The sequence below is a fragment of the Oryzias latipes genome, chromosome 15 (genome assembly GCF_053564925.1).
Source record: "Oryzias latipes strain Hd-rR chromosome 15, Olatipes_Hd-rR_3.1".
NCBI classification, from domain to species: Eukaryota; Metazoa; Chordata; class Actinopteri; order Beloniformes; family Adrianichthyidae; genus Oryzias; species Oryzias latipes.
The window spans coordinates 27204057-27218237 of NC_136251.1; the positions used below are offsets into that span (position 1 = coordinate 27204057).

Here is a 14181-nt window from a genome sequence, read left to right on the forward strand (position 1 = left end):
GTTGGGTAGTGCCAATATTGCTCCCCATTTTTGTTGTTCTGTCAATGAGGGTCTGTAAACTAGCAAGAGAGCCCGCAAGCAGAGAGCTCTCAGGACCAGGGAGGACAAGGGGGTTTGGGGTTGCTCCGCATCAAGTCCTGCCCCCATCTTAGAGTCACATTTTTCATGAACTCCTTCTGCTCTGAATAAACAAAGCCTTGGAAAAGTACACAGGCTTTTTTTTTTTGGCAAAAAATTGATTTATCATAATTATATAGATCACTGAGAATTAGGCCTGCACAATATACCGCAAATTTATCGTTGTCGCGATATCAAGCAGTGCAATATGCATACCGCAAAAGACACCGAAAATTGCAATAAATGGTTAACTTAATTGTGCCAAAAACAATCTTATGGCAGCTTGAAGTATTTAACGAATCAAATAAATCCATTTATGCATTACACCAATTAGATGGACCCCTTCACGTTGTTGACCAATCAGATGGAGCCCTTTTATGCTAGATGTTTGCCTCCTATGTCGACGAGGGTCATTTGGAGAATAATTTTGAAATTGTTGCAATGAAAAAGGTATGATGTTTTGGTTGTTTTGCTATTTGTTTATTTACCGCAAATGTCATCGTTATCGCAATATTAATCACTAATATCGCATATCGCCAGTTTTCCTCATATCGTGCAGCCCTACTGAGAATGTTTTTAGAGTAGATCAAAAAATGACTGGAGTGGATCTTTATGCTAATTTTTCAATCTATATCATTCTATAAAACGGTGTATGTGAATGTTTATGACCAAAAACATGTTAGAGTTAATTAAAAATGATTTCTGACATGCTGTTAGAAGATTTCAACTAAACAGATTTATCTAACTTACATAAATTGCTGTGCTCACAACCCCGCTAAAGACTGACTTATGACTGCAGGCAAGTAAATAATACATGTACCAGAATAAAAAAAATAAAAGACTAGACATTTTCCTTTTAGAGCTGTTTTTTTTATACAAGTATACATTTTTGTAAAAATCTATAGGTTGTCATAATAATCATACTTTTTGTTCTCACAGTTCCATTTATGAGGCTTCTGACTAACATGCTTGTCCCCTACCTTGTGTGTTTCTAGGAAAAAATCAACAGTTCCTAAGTTTTGAATGCCAAATGGCAGAGGTCACCAATTATTTGGCTTTAACTCAAAAACTCAGAAGTTGTTGTGGCCTTGTGTTTACCCTGTGGTCTGCAGGGTGCATGGCTCTGTCTGCCCTCTCCGGTCAGTTGCCAGCAGGGTGTCTGGAGAGTTGAAATAGCAATGGCTCTATTTCTCTTTTCGCCCATCCTGCTCGAGGATAATTAACTCATGAGCAGCTGTGTTGGGCAGCTGATATTAACAATTTTGGGCCATTTTTCTTGTGTTTTCACGCTGGCTAAAACTGTTTTTATTTGTTTAAATATTAACCCCTTGACACCCGAGCTCTTTTGTATTCTTAGGGCCACAGATAATCAGAGTTAACTACAGTGGCAAAGTGGTAATGCGGGAACACCCACAATGCGGTGTCCTTGCATGTGGAAATCAGGTCTCAGGAGGTTGAGAATTACTTTTTCAAACAGATGCTTTGTTTTTGGCAAACCTAAATCTTGTTTTTTTTTTCTTTTTACAGAACCCAAAATGTCTAAAAGGAGAGAAAGTAAGAGAAAAAACAATATCAAAGCATCTGTTAAACAAGATGTAGTCTACTGCATATGTTCTGTTATGTTAAATGCAGCAGGCTACCCACTTCTTCGTGTGCTCTTTCCACAGGGTGAACCAGGTCAGCCAGGTCAACCAGGAAAAGAGGGCAAGAGGGTGAGTAAACAGCGACAGTCAATCAGTTTTGTAGCACGACTTATGGTTGGTGTTACTGAGAGGCCTTGGCCTGGAGAAGCAGCAGCTGAGTAGCTGTTGTTGTTGAAGATTATCAGCTGTTGCAAAGGGGCCCCAAAACACAGAGAGAGACAGAGACTTGGTGACGATTAATGAATGGGATCCTTGGAGGGAAATACTCTGTTCACAGGAATGTGGCAGCACACATGGTTACCTCCCAATGACATAAGTTGTTTTATGTCTGCATTGGAACGAATTTTGGTGGAACTCAACTGTTATTTCAGTTACAATTTTAAATTCATTCATGTGGTAAGAAATGCAATCATCAGTTTTTCCTCTGATATCTAAAGCTATGCATAAAAATAGCAGAATCTTAGCTACCGCCGCCAAATTTTTCTGAAAATCGTTGGTAATGAACGTAGACGGTGGCCGTCAGGCATCAGTCACTCAGGAGGGGATGACGCCAGTATGAAATCGGGTGGCCACTGGGCGGTGGCAGCCGGATCACCAGCCAGCAGCAGCTCTGATTGGACGATATGTATATTTGTCTGGATGGTGGTCCATATCAATGGCTACCAGCCGCCCGGTAGGCCGGCGAAATATAAAAAGCGGCACACGCTGTGATTTTCAGAAAACGTGCCTTAAAAGAAACCCAACAAGGTCAAAGGCCCAGTGCCCAAAATGAAGGTCCAAGCAGTCCAACCACAGCAGGATTCGTGTGCAGGACCCAGGTGGATATCATCGCCAGATTTGAGTATGGTCATCACCAAGCCCATGTCAACAGTCGTCATCTAGTGCCTGCGCTGCTACCGTACGATTTCTAACAACGGAACGGTGGCAATGGGATGGCAGCATAGGGGCACAAGGGTGGGAGTCTGAAATTAGCCGATCCTCAGGAAATTTTGAGAACCTTGGAGCCCCCGCATCAGTCAATGATCGCGCTGTGGCGATAAGATTCAATTGTTCCCAGGCGGCCACTGAACGTTGTAAAAAAAATGTTCGGTTAGCATTTAGTTTTAACTTTTTGCAACCACGCGGCATGTAAAAATGTGACTGCCACCACCATGTGGCCACCTGCCAAATTTGATGAAAAACCTGCATTTAGGTCACCCTGCAGTGGCATTTTGGTATATGTGACCTAGGTTCAAATGAAAAGTGCCACTTTGGAGTTTATTATAAATTTCACATTTACAGTTTTACATTTACAACAAAGATTTATATTTGTTTTATGAAAATACATAATGTTGGGACTCTAAAGAACAAATGCAGATGTCCTGATGCCGTGCTCAAGGCTGATAGAAGGTGTCCTTCATTGATCAGGCTTGTGGACAAGTCTGTGACTGAAATTAGTTTGTCACACTTCTGTATTTGTGCTTGTCTTGCAGAGAAAGGTCATGAAAAGGAAATGAGAAAAGCTTCACTGCAGCAAAATATAAAATATACAGCAGGCTGAGCTTTAGGGAACTCATAAGTAGGTCAGGAAAATTTTCATTTTAGATTAAGCTAAAGTCAAGATGATGTTCCAAACTCAAAACATGTGGACATGTGTATGTCAGTAAATTCTGAAGTAATTCTTCAAACTGCCCTGAAAACTTTCAACCATCACACAAGTGTTTCTCCTAATAACTGAAGTTTAAAAAAAATAAGGAGCAAAGATGTGTAATGTCCTTGTTTGTATATCTCATAATTCCTAATAATAAAAACACAAAACACCACATAAAACATTAGAGGCATCAATTACACACCTTTTTAATAGAGTAGCAGGTGTTTTTTCCAGAATCGGGTGAGGACAAACGTATTTCTTTACTGTTTGTCGCCTTGGCCCTTTGAAATCCCCATTAAACTTTGAACAAGTGTTATGCCTTTGAAGACTTCATAGTGAGCATGTCAGTAGCTCGACGCTTTTGTGCTGTTGTTGCTGCTGAAGACACAGTTCGGATCTATTAATACCCCGTCTTTGACGGTCGGCTGACTTCATGGTAACTGTTAATGTGCTAACGTTTCTGCTTATTCTTAGCCCTAAGAGTCACATGGAGTCCAAGTTGTTGAGCAACTTGTGTTTCTGCAGTTTCACGACCTATTTTGGGTAGGTGGAGATGTATCGTTATCTGGGGCTTGCTAGTGGCCAGCTGATACAGCAAGAGACTCGCACCCAATTAGCTATTCTTGCCCATGCCAGCAACTTATTAGTTTTACGAAGAGCTACAGCGGGGATACAAATGACGCCGAATGTCTTGATGTAAGCAGACCACCCCATATCCTTCACAGAGTTGCTGGGAGTGGAAATCTTTCACAAAGCCTTAGATTCAAGTCGGACGATCTCTCAAGCTGTCCACTTCAATTCGCTGTTGTGGAATATACTACCACTCTAAGCCATTTAGATTTATTTGAAGGGGATGTAGAGGACATTGTTTTGGGCAGGAGAGGAATGATGCTGTTTGGACCAATCTCTTTCTGAAGCCCTAAGCTACATATGCTAGGAAGAATATGAAGGGCATCCACCCAATTCCTTATGTTACCTGTCTCAAGTTTACAGAGGCTCGGTCTTATCTTGTTACCTTGATGGATGACTAGTTACATTTGCAAGACAACAACCATGACAAGAAATTGATGGAGATGTATTTCCAGATTGCTCATTTTCATTAATGATAAGGGAAATGGAGTGCCTCTCCATAATGTGACCAGAAATGACTCTGGAAGACATGTAAAAAGTAGAGAAATGGAGACACGTTATGGCTGTTCAAAAGACAAAATTGCCATTCGTTTTAAGTGTGCTAATGTATACATTCTTCGCAATAATAATCTTTGATCTGAGATTGTAGTTTGGTTCTCCAAATTGGTGTTTAGGAAATTGAAAATGTTTCACTTTGATCATTTGATGCATTAAGACAGAGTAGCTCCTGCCTGAAGGCAAAAACGAATATCCTTATGTAATCTACATGTTTTTTGGCAGTAAAGCCAAGGAATCGGATTGAGATGGTTTTGACACAATCACAGGAGGGACTTTATTATGTTTGTAAAAGGATGCTGAGGTTGGAGCTACCAGGAGGGAGGCCTAAGGGGAGGGCCAAAGACGGGGTTTCATGGATGTGAGTGAGGAGGATAGTGAGGGTAGGATTAGATGGAGGCGGAAGATTTTCTTTGGCGACCCCTTCAAGGGAGCAGCCGAAAGACGAAGAAAGAGCAAATCTGCAGCAGTTGTGTGCTTTTTCTTTCACCAGGGAACAATATGCTATAGCAGGATTTGCATCTTTTCCCAGTAGCCAGGAATTGCGTTTTTCGTGCAGACATATGCTCAGAGCTGGGTGTACCTGCAACGTAAATAATGATCATAAGAAATCCCTGTAACGAGGTGGGTGCCAGGGTTTTAACGATTCCATGAACTCTTATTTATCTTTATTTGCAAAATCACTTGCATTAGGATCCCAACTGTGAAATACGAAGGATGTTAACATGCAAAGAAGCCTAAATGTGCATGTAGTTGTTTTTATTTAGCAGAATATTATAAAATAAAACAGATTTGGAAAGTGCAGAAAGAACGTTTACTCCAAAAACAGATTTGCTTGAAGGAAGTTTTCCAAATATATGTGCATTTCTATTTTACAGATTTATTCACTATTTAATAACTTAGCTAATAGTTTGTATGTGTAATTATCTGCTTTCTAGTATAGTAAATCATTTGCAAGTTTATAAAACATCTGGTTATGAATAATTAAGCTTATTTAGAAAGGCATTAGAAATGACAGAATGCATGGCATTTTTTCAGATCTTTAGTTTGTGATTTTTTTGTCTTTTCCTACCAAAGAAGGAAAGGAAAAAAATGTCTGCATACCTCTGTTTGGAATGCAGCGAAATTCAACCTTGGATGCGGAAGTGAGATATCCGTCTCCCACGGCAAGGACATAAGGGCAGAAGTCCTAATGAAAGGGAAAAAAAGGTCTGAATAATGTCGCTGGCAATGGTCCACAGAATCAGGAGGGACAAGCCATTAAAGGACTGTTTCAATGTTTAAGAAGTCTTTTCTCAAAGAATGTGCCACATCAATAATACTGATTAAAGAATCCAGTCAGATTTATTGATAGCCATAGAGGGAACATTTCAGCGTGGAGCTCTGACATATGACAGGACATTGATTTTGCTAAAAGGTGATTCATCTTGTGTGAAATCAGAGAGCCTCCTCTGTATCCGTGCAATGAAGCCACTGTTGTCACTAATTACAGTGCCCAAAAGTTTAATCACTCACAGCTCATTGTACTTTTGTATCTTTTGTTTCCCCTGAAACGATTCCTAATCAAGCATGTGGACATTTCTTTTTTACGTTTTTCAGATATATTTGTGACTTAAGTAGTTCAAAATGGGTGCAGGAAAAGTAGATTTATTGAATCTCAGAGCTACTATTCCTGTTATTTCACAACAAGCACCTATCAGTGGAGCCACAAGGCCAGCCGAATGCTGGAAGTCAAATACAATTACAGAACTGCACCAGTCAGGACTTGGTCTGGTAGGCAGCAGTTTTCTTCCGTCAGTTTTGATATGAAGGCTGTTGCTAAATCATTAAAATTTGTGTCTTACAATGTTCAAACAGGGCTGCATTGAGTTTGTGCACCACCATCACTCAATGAAGACCCACTCTGATCATCTTTTGATCTATTTTAAAAATATCCCTAGTGTTCTTTTTGATTACGACTTTGCTGTTTTAACCAAAAGAAAAAAAAAACCTAGGTCGTTTTCCAGGACATGGCTTCTGCAGAGCGGCAGTAATTCTTCAAAAATTTGCCCCTGAGTTGTGGGCAGTACCCTTGCCTCGGACCAACTCTTCCCCCCTTCCCATCATCCATCCCTTCCTCAATGTTCTTAATACAGCTCATTCATAATCAGAAAAATGCCATGAGAACATGTTAAAAACACCAAACACTTGATTTTCATCGGAGTTGGTCTATAAATAACTTAACCAAAACACCAGGATCAGTTCACCTCAGCAATATTTGGGGAAAAGTTTGACTTCAACTTTGTGTCAAAAACTTCAGGGTACAAGTAACGTTAACAACAGCTGCCGGGGCTCTTTAAAGTGACATGGGTATAATCTGTCAAACATTAGGAAAGATTATCTGTCCTTTTTGCCTGAAAGCTTTTCCATCGAGGCTGACTTCTCCTCTGATTTCCCTTTGGAGGTGGAAGTGGTCTTTATGTTTTCCTTTAATGCAGAGAGTTGAGTGACGGAGACAGCTGTCTAACCAATGCCATTGTTTTTCCCTGTTCCAGATTTGTTTAGCGTTTACCTCAAAAAAATGTTTAGCTGTACGTTTTGGTTTTACCTTTGTCCAAATGGACTGTGATCAACCTTCTTGTAGAAAACATTTCAGCAACACTTTTCCATTTTAAATAACCGTCCTGGGTTCTTTTTGCATATCTGATGTCATTTGATCTAATTGGGAGGTGGAAAAAAGTGTGCTGAAAATGAACATCACGCTGTAAATGGAGTATGGATGCCTCTCGTCTGCAAAACAGCAAATTTTGTTTTGGGATAATTGAGCCACCACAGCAGAGATGATGTCCACATTAAACCTAATGCATTTGGCTAAGGTTCATTCTGACCTGTCTGCAGAGATGAACGTGCTCTGTGACATTGATGGGAAGGAGTAATGGCTCGTTTTGTGGGTACTAAAATATTTGGCAGCCGTTCCTCGCTCCATAGGTGTAGGCAGACATGAACAGCAACTGTAGCAAACTGTTGACCTCTACCAGAGCACCTGCAGTGTGAGATTATTAAGTAACGAGTCCCTGGTGAGAATACCAGTCTCCCTGCCTCCAGTTCTCTGTGGGGGGGCTGCTGCTGATTTGGGTGATATAGTTAAAAGCATCTTTGATTTATTTTATTTATTTATTTATTTATGCCCACGTTGGTCATGATATATAACATTTAGTTAACATTTTCTGTGCTCATACACTTAATTAAGCACTTAAAATAAACATATTTAATTGATTTGATTTTGATTTGAAATGGTTTATTTCAAGCAATCAAATAGGAATAATACACAACAATACAATCATCAGTTATACATTCATACACTAACTAAGCAAATATTTACCTTTTGATATTTATTCAATTAGAATTACAGAACTGGTAGATTTAGAGGACTAGTTTGTGTTCCATGTGGAGATTTAAATGCATTTTTTAAATCCAATTAAGGTTTTAGAACAGTTTTTGACCAGTAAAACCTCATTTTTGTAGTCTCACATGCAGTGTGACTCCAGAGCAGTATTTGAATATAGTGCTGTGATGTAGATGTGTACTTACAGTTTTGGCCTGACCTGCAGAAGCTGAATGACAGAGAGACACACCGAGAAGAATTTACAGGTCAGCTGGTCTCACAGCTGAGACTTTATGGCAAGATTTACACCCTGTGTGATTTTACAAGCAGGCAAAGGGTGCCCTTAACCCTTTGTGGAACTAGATGGAGTAGGTCATTCTTCCATTTTCTCCCTCTAAATTTGCACGGACCAAACTCACAGAAGCACTCTTTTGACACCTGTATTGCACCAGGAGGTAACACGTTTGCCCAGAGCACAAGGCAATTAATCTTGTCAATGTCAGGTGCATTGGGGGAGAGGATGAAACAAAGATTTGACCTGATTGGCTATGAAAAGGTCTCTCATTTGTGTCCTGTTGGGAGGGAGGAGGGTTACAGGGGGAAGGGTTGGCACTTGCAAGGACAGATGCACAAAGCTATGATTTATCTATGTGACTCTCATCTCTCCCAGGGAGCCACACTTTTACTGCATCCATAGGTGTTCAGAATAAACATGCATTAATTGGCCAATTAATTACAGGAATGAATGGAGGGAGCAGCCGTCTGAGAGGGCCACTTTGATCACATGTGATTCACCAGCTTTTTTTTTTTTTTCGTATTTGTGTGCCTGTGAGCGGACATGTGTTTGTATAGGTGTGAAAAACAAGGGGTAATGTAGGTCAACGGATCCTCTGAGCATTGCACAGATTTGCTGTAGTTGACCAGAGTATGGCCCTCATTCACGCATGTGGTCGTAAACTCTTTCAACTGCAAGGTTTTCTGTGTCAGGACAAATGCAACCTCAGATACCAAACCTCTGCTAATATTTAAATGTCATTTCCACGGAAAAGAGAGGACAAATGCAAAAGCAGATAAAAGAAAAGACTAAAAAGTGTATTACTTCTGTGAGACAATGGACGGAATTGTCCTAGAAGCATCTGTTGCTGAGCCTTAGCTTCAGTCTGATTTACACTTCAGTTCACTGTTATTGCTTTTGTTCAATATTTGTTGGATTCACTTACCTTTTCTGAAGAATTTTTTGTCAAACATAAAAAAACAGGGGAAAAAAACTTAACTTTTGAACTAAAGGCTCCAGTAAACATTGTAAACTGTGTGAAATTAGAAAATATATTTACAAGAAACCATGGCAAGCATATGTTGTTTACAGTAAATAATGTGATAGAGTACAACTTTTTTTTCCCCTTTTGTTCAGAGAAAATTGAAAAGTGAGAAAAGTGTTTTAGGACACTTCAAAGCTTGGCCGTCATGTTTGGCACTGCCTTTGGTGAGAACCAAACACAGCCTGTCAGCATTGAAATGCATAATTGCTTTACACTTATGCAAACTATCAGGTGTGCCAGTGAAGATGTGTCTTGCCTCAGACATGTTTCTTTGGAAAGCTTGCAGCCACTGAAGATCAACACAATCTATTGGAACAGCTAACAGCAAATAAGCACGCAAACATCTGCAAAAACACAACAAAATGATTAAATAATGGCTCAGTCCTTGTTTGTCAAGTGAAATCTTTAGTGGGTTTGCAGTGCTGAACATAAATATATTCTATAGTGTTTATATATTACGCAGTTGGTGAAAGTTAAAAAAAAAAGCAATTTTGTCTTTGTTGTGTCTCTACTATCTTTACCTTTTTGTGTACATATGATGCAAACAAAAGACGTCCAATCACAAGCTTACTTCTACCGGGTCAGGTCAGTTACAAAAGGCTGAAGATGAATCACTGTGAGGGTTGTCTTTTGTGTGCATGTAACAGATGATAGCTCTTCTTTTCACAGCACTTCAAACAATTTCCAAATAAATTAATCTGACACACTTTTCATTTTAACCACAAAGGACAAAACATTCAAAAAGACACAAAATGCATTTTATCTTTGTTGCTTAAAACAAAAAGTTCCAGTAAGAAAAAAAAAAAAAAAGTTTCACTGTGACACAGCATTTTCATTTATATTTTCTAATGCCAAACGAATAATAGATACAGTGGTATGAGAGAGTTTGGCCACCCCTGATAATAAGATTTTTCTTCATAAATCATTGGTTGTTCAGGTCATCAATTTCAGTTAAATATATCATATAGCAGATAAACAGAGTGATATTTGAGAAATGAAATGAAGTTTATTGGATTTAAAGAAACTGTGCAATAATTACTGAAACAAAAATAGGCAGGTGCGTAAATTTGGGCACCCCAACAGAAACATGCCATCAATATTTAATAGATCCTCCTTTTGCAGAAATGACAGCCTCCAATTGTTCCTATTGCTTCCAATAAGGGCCTGGATACTGGTTGAAGGTATTCCTCTTTGCAAAACATCTCCAGTTCAGTCAGATTTGATGGCTTCCGAGCATGGACAGCCCGCTTTAAATCCCACCACAGATTTTCAATAATATTCAGGTCTGGGGACTCGGATGGCCATTCCAGAACATTGTACTTGTTCCTCTGCATGAAAGCCTTTGTGGAATTAGAGCAGTGTTTAGGCTTATTGAAGTATCCAGGCCTGGCGTAACTTCAACTTTGTCACTGATTCTTGAACATTGTTTGTAAGAATCTGCTGATACTGACTGGAATCCATGCAACCTTCAACTTTGACAAGATTTCTAGTACCTGCACTGGCCACACAGCCCCAAAGCATGATGGAACCGCCACCAAATTTGACTGTGGGTAGTAAGAATGCTGTGTTCTTTGTTCGCCAAGCATACCGTGCCTATGTTAGGTCCAAATAACTCTATTTTAGTTTCATCAGTCCACAGCACCTTATTCCAAAATGAAGCTGGCTCATCCAAATGTGCTTAGCATCCGTCAAGCGACTCTTGTTTGTGGCATGTGCGCAGAAAAGGCTTCTTCCGCCTTACTCTTCCATACAGCATCTCCTTGTGCAAAGTGCGCTGAATGGTTGAACGATGCACAGTGACACCATCTGCAGCCAGATCACGTTGTAGGTCTTTGGAGCTGGTCTGTGGGTTGACTTTGATTGTTCTCACCATTTTTCACCTCTGCCTATCTGAGATCTTTCTGGGCCGGCCACCCTGGGCCTTTGCTTGAACTGTGCATGTGGTCTTCCATTTTCTCACTCTATTCCTCACAGTGGAAATTGACAGCTGAAATCTCTTAGCCAGCTTTTTGTAGCCTTCACCTAAACTATGATGTTAAACAATCTTTGTTTTCAGGTCATCTGACAGCTGTTTCGAGGTTCCCATGTTGACATTCTTCAAAGAAGATGCAAAGAGGAGAAAAACTTGCTCTTGGCCTCCTTGAATGCCTCTCCTCATGATTGGCTTCACATGTGTATGTAGGTCAAGGGTCAATGAGCTTATAAAACAAATTTTGTGTTCCAATAATTATTGCTTAAGGTAGTCAAATCAATAAAACCACAGGAGTGCCCAAATTTACTCACCTGACTATTTTTGTTTAAGTAATTATTGCACAGTTTCTTTAAATCCAATAAACTTAATTTCACTTCTCAAAAATCCCTGTGTTCATCTGCTATATGATATATTTAACTGAAATTGATGATCCAAACAACCAATGATTTATGAAGAACAATCTTGGAAATTATAAGGGGTGCCCAAACTTTCTCATACCACTGTACTTAGATTTAATCCCTTTAGGTAAAAGAATTGGACTGTATCATTTTTGAATCCTTTATCAATTAGTTGACCATGTATGGAGATGCGTATCAAATCATGTGAAAAGGGGAAACATGCAAACACCTACTAAAAAACCAACGCTTTTTCCTAAAATGCAAAATATGTTTTGGTTATTATTGAAATGCTATTGGAGATATAAAAATATATATTTATATATAGTCAAAGTCAAGGGGAGAAAGAAGGACACTGAAGTCAAACGTTGGAGGCTGGTTTAGGGAGGAGATGCAGCCTTTAACACTGCAGAGAAAAGAGGTGTGAAAGTGGGAGGTAACCACCAGCTGACTGTTACAGCCTGCAAGCCGTACACTCACTCTTCACACTCATTCTCACTGCAACCAGCTCAGATACATTCATGTGTGTCCACTTTAATGGAAGGTCAGAAAGCAATGAACTGACAGGGGTGTAGTATTGTGCTGTCTTGGTGTTTGTGTCAGTGGAAGATATGAAGCATAAGATTTATAGAAGACTACACTTACCCAGCAGAAAGAATGAGCCATAGATCTCTCCGCACTTTATTCTCGCTGACCTCAAATATTTGGTTTGTAAAATGAACCAGAGTTTATTCAAAGCAGTTTTTCAGCCTCTTTCATTCATTTGTTGGATAATACATTAATGAAACACTCAGTATCTGTAAACATAGGATGGGAGCAATCTGCTGTGGATGAATAATACAGCCAAGAGTCCAGATGAGGCTGTGAAATTGTGAAAGAGCCAAGACTAATAACAGCATCCATTAGGAGATGAGAACACTGAGGAGGCATTGCTGACCCAGTGACAAGCCATTGCAGTGAGCACCCAGCTTGCATGAAACACCACATAGCTGATGGGTGGGTATTGAGCTCATGGTTAAGAATAGATTTATCATCTACAACATAAAGATGCAAATTCAGTCAATTTCACCAACTCCGTTTCCTCTCCTTAGGAGTTGTTAAAGTCACTGAGCTCTTAAAACTTGTGGCTGAAGATGTGGTAGAAACATTGTTGTTACAAGAGCTGTTGTGAGGATCCCTAGAGACGCTCTGGCTTAGTTTCCATAGACATCCTCTGTCTGTGTTTCCTGTGTTTGCCTTTGGCTGTGGTGTTTGCACACTGTGTGGTAGTTTGAAATAGAGGGTTAGCTGAAATAGGTCTATAATGGTTATTTTGCAAAATGATATGCTGCGTTCTGCAACTGTGCACCCTTGTACTGGCACCGCTGTCTCTTTGTATTGTGTGGGAACTGAATAGAGGTAGAGTATGAAAATTATTGTCATTTTTTTCTCCCTCTTACTGTATAACGTTTCTTACTTCTCATCTATTTTTCTAGTTTTGTTATCGTCATAAGCCCTCCTCTGAAAAATCTTCTTCATGATATTCTATGCATAATTGCCAGACTGCCTAATTAGGGATGTTACCCAACACACATCACACATTCATGCATTGAGGACATCCATCCTCTCTCTGAGAGAACTTAAAGTCTCATCTTTTTGCTGTTTCCCTTCTACGCCCAAGATTTATGACGAAACCAGTTTGCCATCTAGTGGCACTTGTGCAAATAACCATCTATTAACATGGGGTCCATGAGCGAGTCCCTGTGAGGTAAGCCCTCATTGAAAGCTTTAGCCAAGAGGCTATAGGTGCAATCTTGGCCAGCTGAGCTGTGTCTTAAGTCTGCCGCAGTGTCAGCCATCTCTTTATACATCCCTGAATATTTAGATGGCTAAGAGTTAAAGGAAGCATTGTGTGCCAGTCAGAATGGTGAAAAATGCTAAGCTGCATTTGAGCCCCTGCCAGGCAGCTGTCGGCTTTGCCGTTTTCTTCCTGCCCTGGCCGCTCCTCTTAACCCTCAGTAAACAACTGGAACAAATCCTATTTTATTGAGGCTTTTACCAAGTGCAAAGGATCTCAGCAAGCTCCAGTGCACGCAGATCTTCTGATCTTGTGCAGTGTTCTAAGATGGCATCCTGTGACAGCAATCAGAAATAGGTAATTTGGACTGTCTGTCTCTAATTGGAGCATTAATAGGAATCAGGTGTGCCCCCCTGCAGTGTGTTTTGTGTAAAGTAAAGATCTCATTCTATAAACAGTAAAGCACAATGAATACTTGTTGTAAATGTGTAAACTCATGGTCATTACATGTTTGCATTGATAAACTCAGCTTTCATCACTGGAAACTAATAGCGTTGTGAGCGTATACACTTTATATGTAAAACAAACAACCTTTGCCACTTGTGATAAAGGATTTCAAGAGGATGAGGCAAAAATCTTTATTTGTGTCTACTTTCTTGGTCTAATTCTTATGGTTTATCATGCAAATGAGAATTTAGAAAGAGAGAAGAGGACATTTCAGAATTAATTGCAGAGTAAATTAGTTTTTGCCAGTACTCTTACAAAGAAGTTGCTTGAAT

The 14181-nt window shown here is 39.7% G+C and overlaps 1 protein-coding gene across 7 annotated transcripts in view; it reads left to right on the top strand.

Moving 5' to 3' along the window:
- Positions 1-14181, top strand: part of LOC101173166 (uncharacterized) — a 116490-nt gene that overhangs the window by 42473 nt on the left and 59836 nt on the right. For all 7 annotated transcript variants that reach the window (XM_011484563.4, XM_078932382.1, XM_023963613.2 and 4 more), the window contains 2 exons: positions 1645-1671; positions 1785-1829. In XM_011484563.4, the coding sequence (XP_011482865.1) occupies positions 1645-1671; positions 1785-1829 (72 nt within the window). The remainder of the gene's footprint in view (positions 1-1644; positions 1672-1784; positions 1830-14181) is intronic.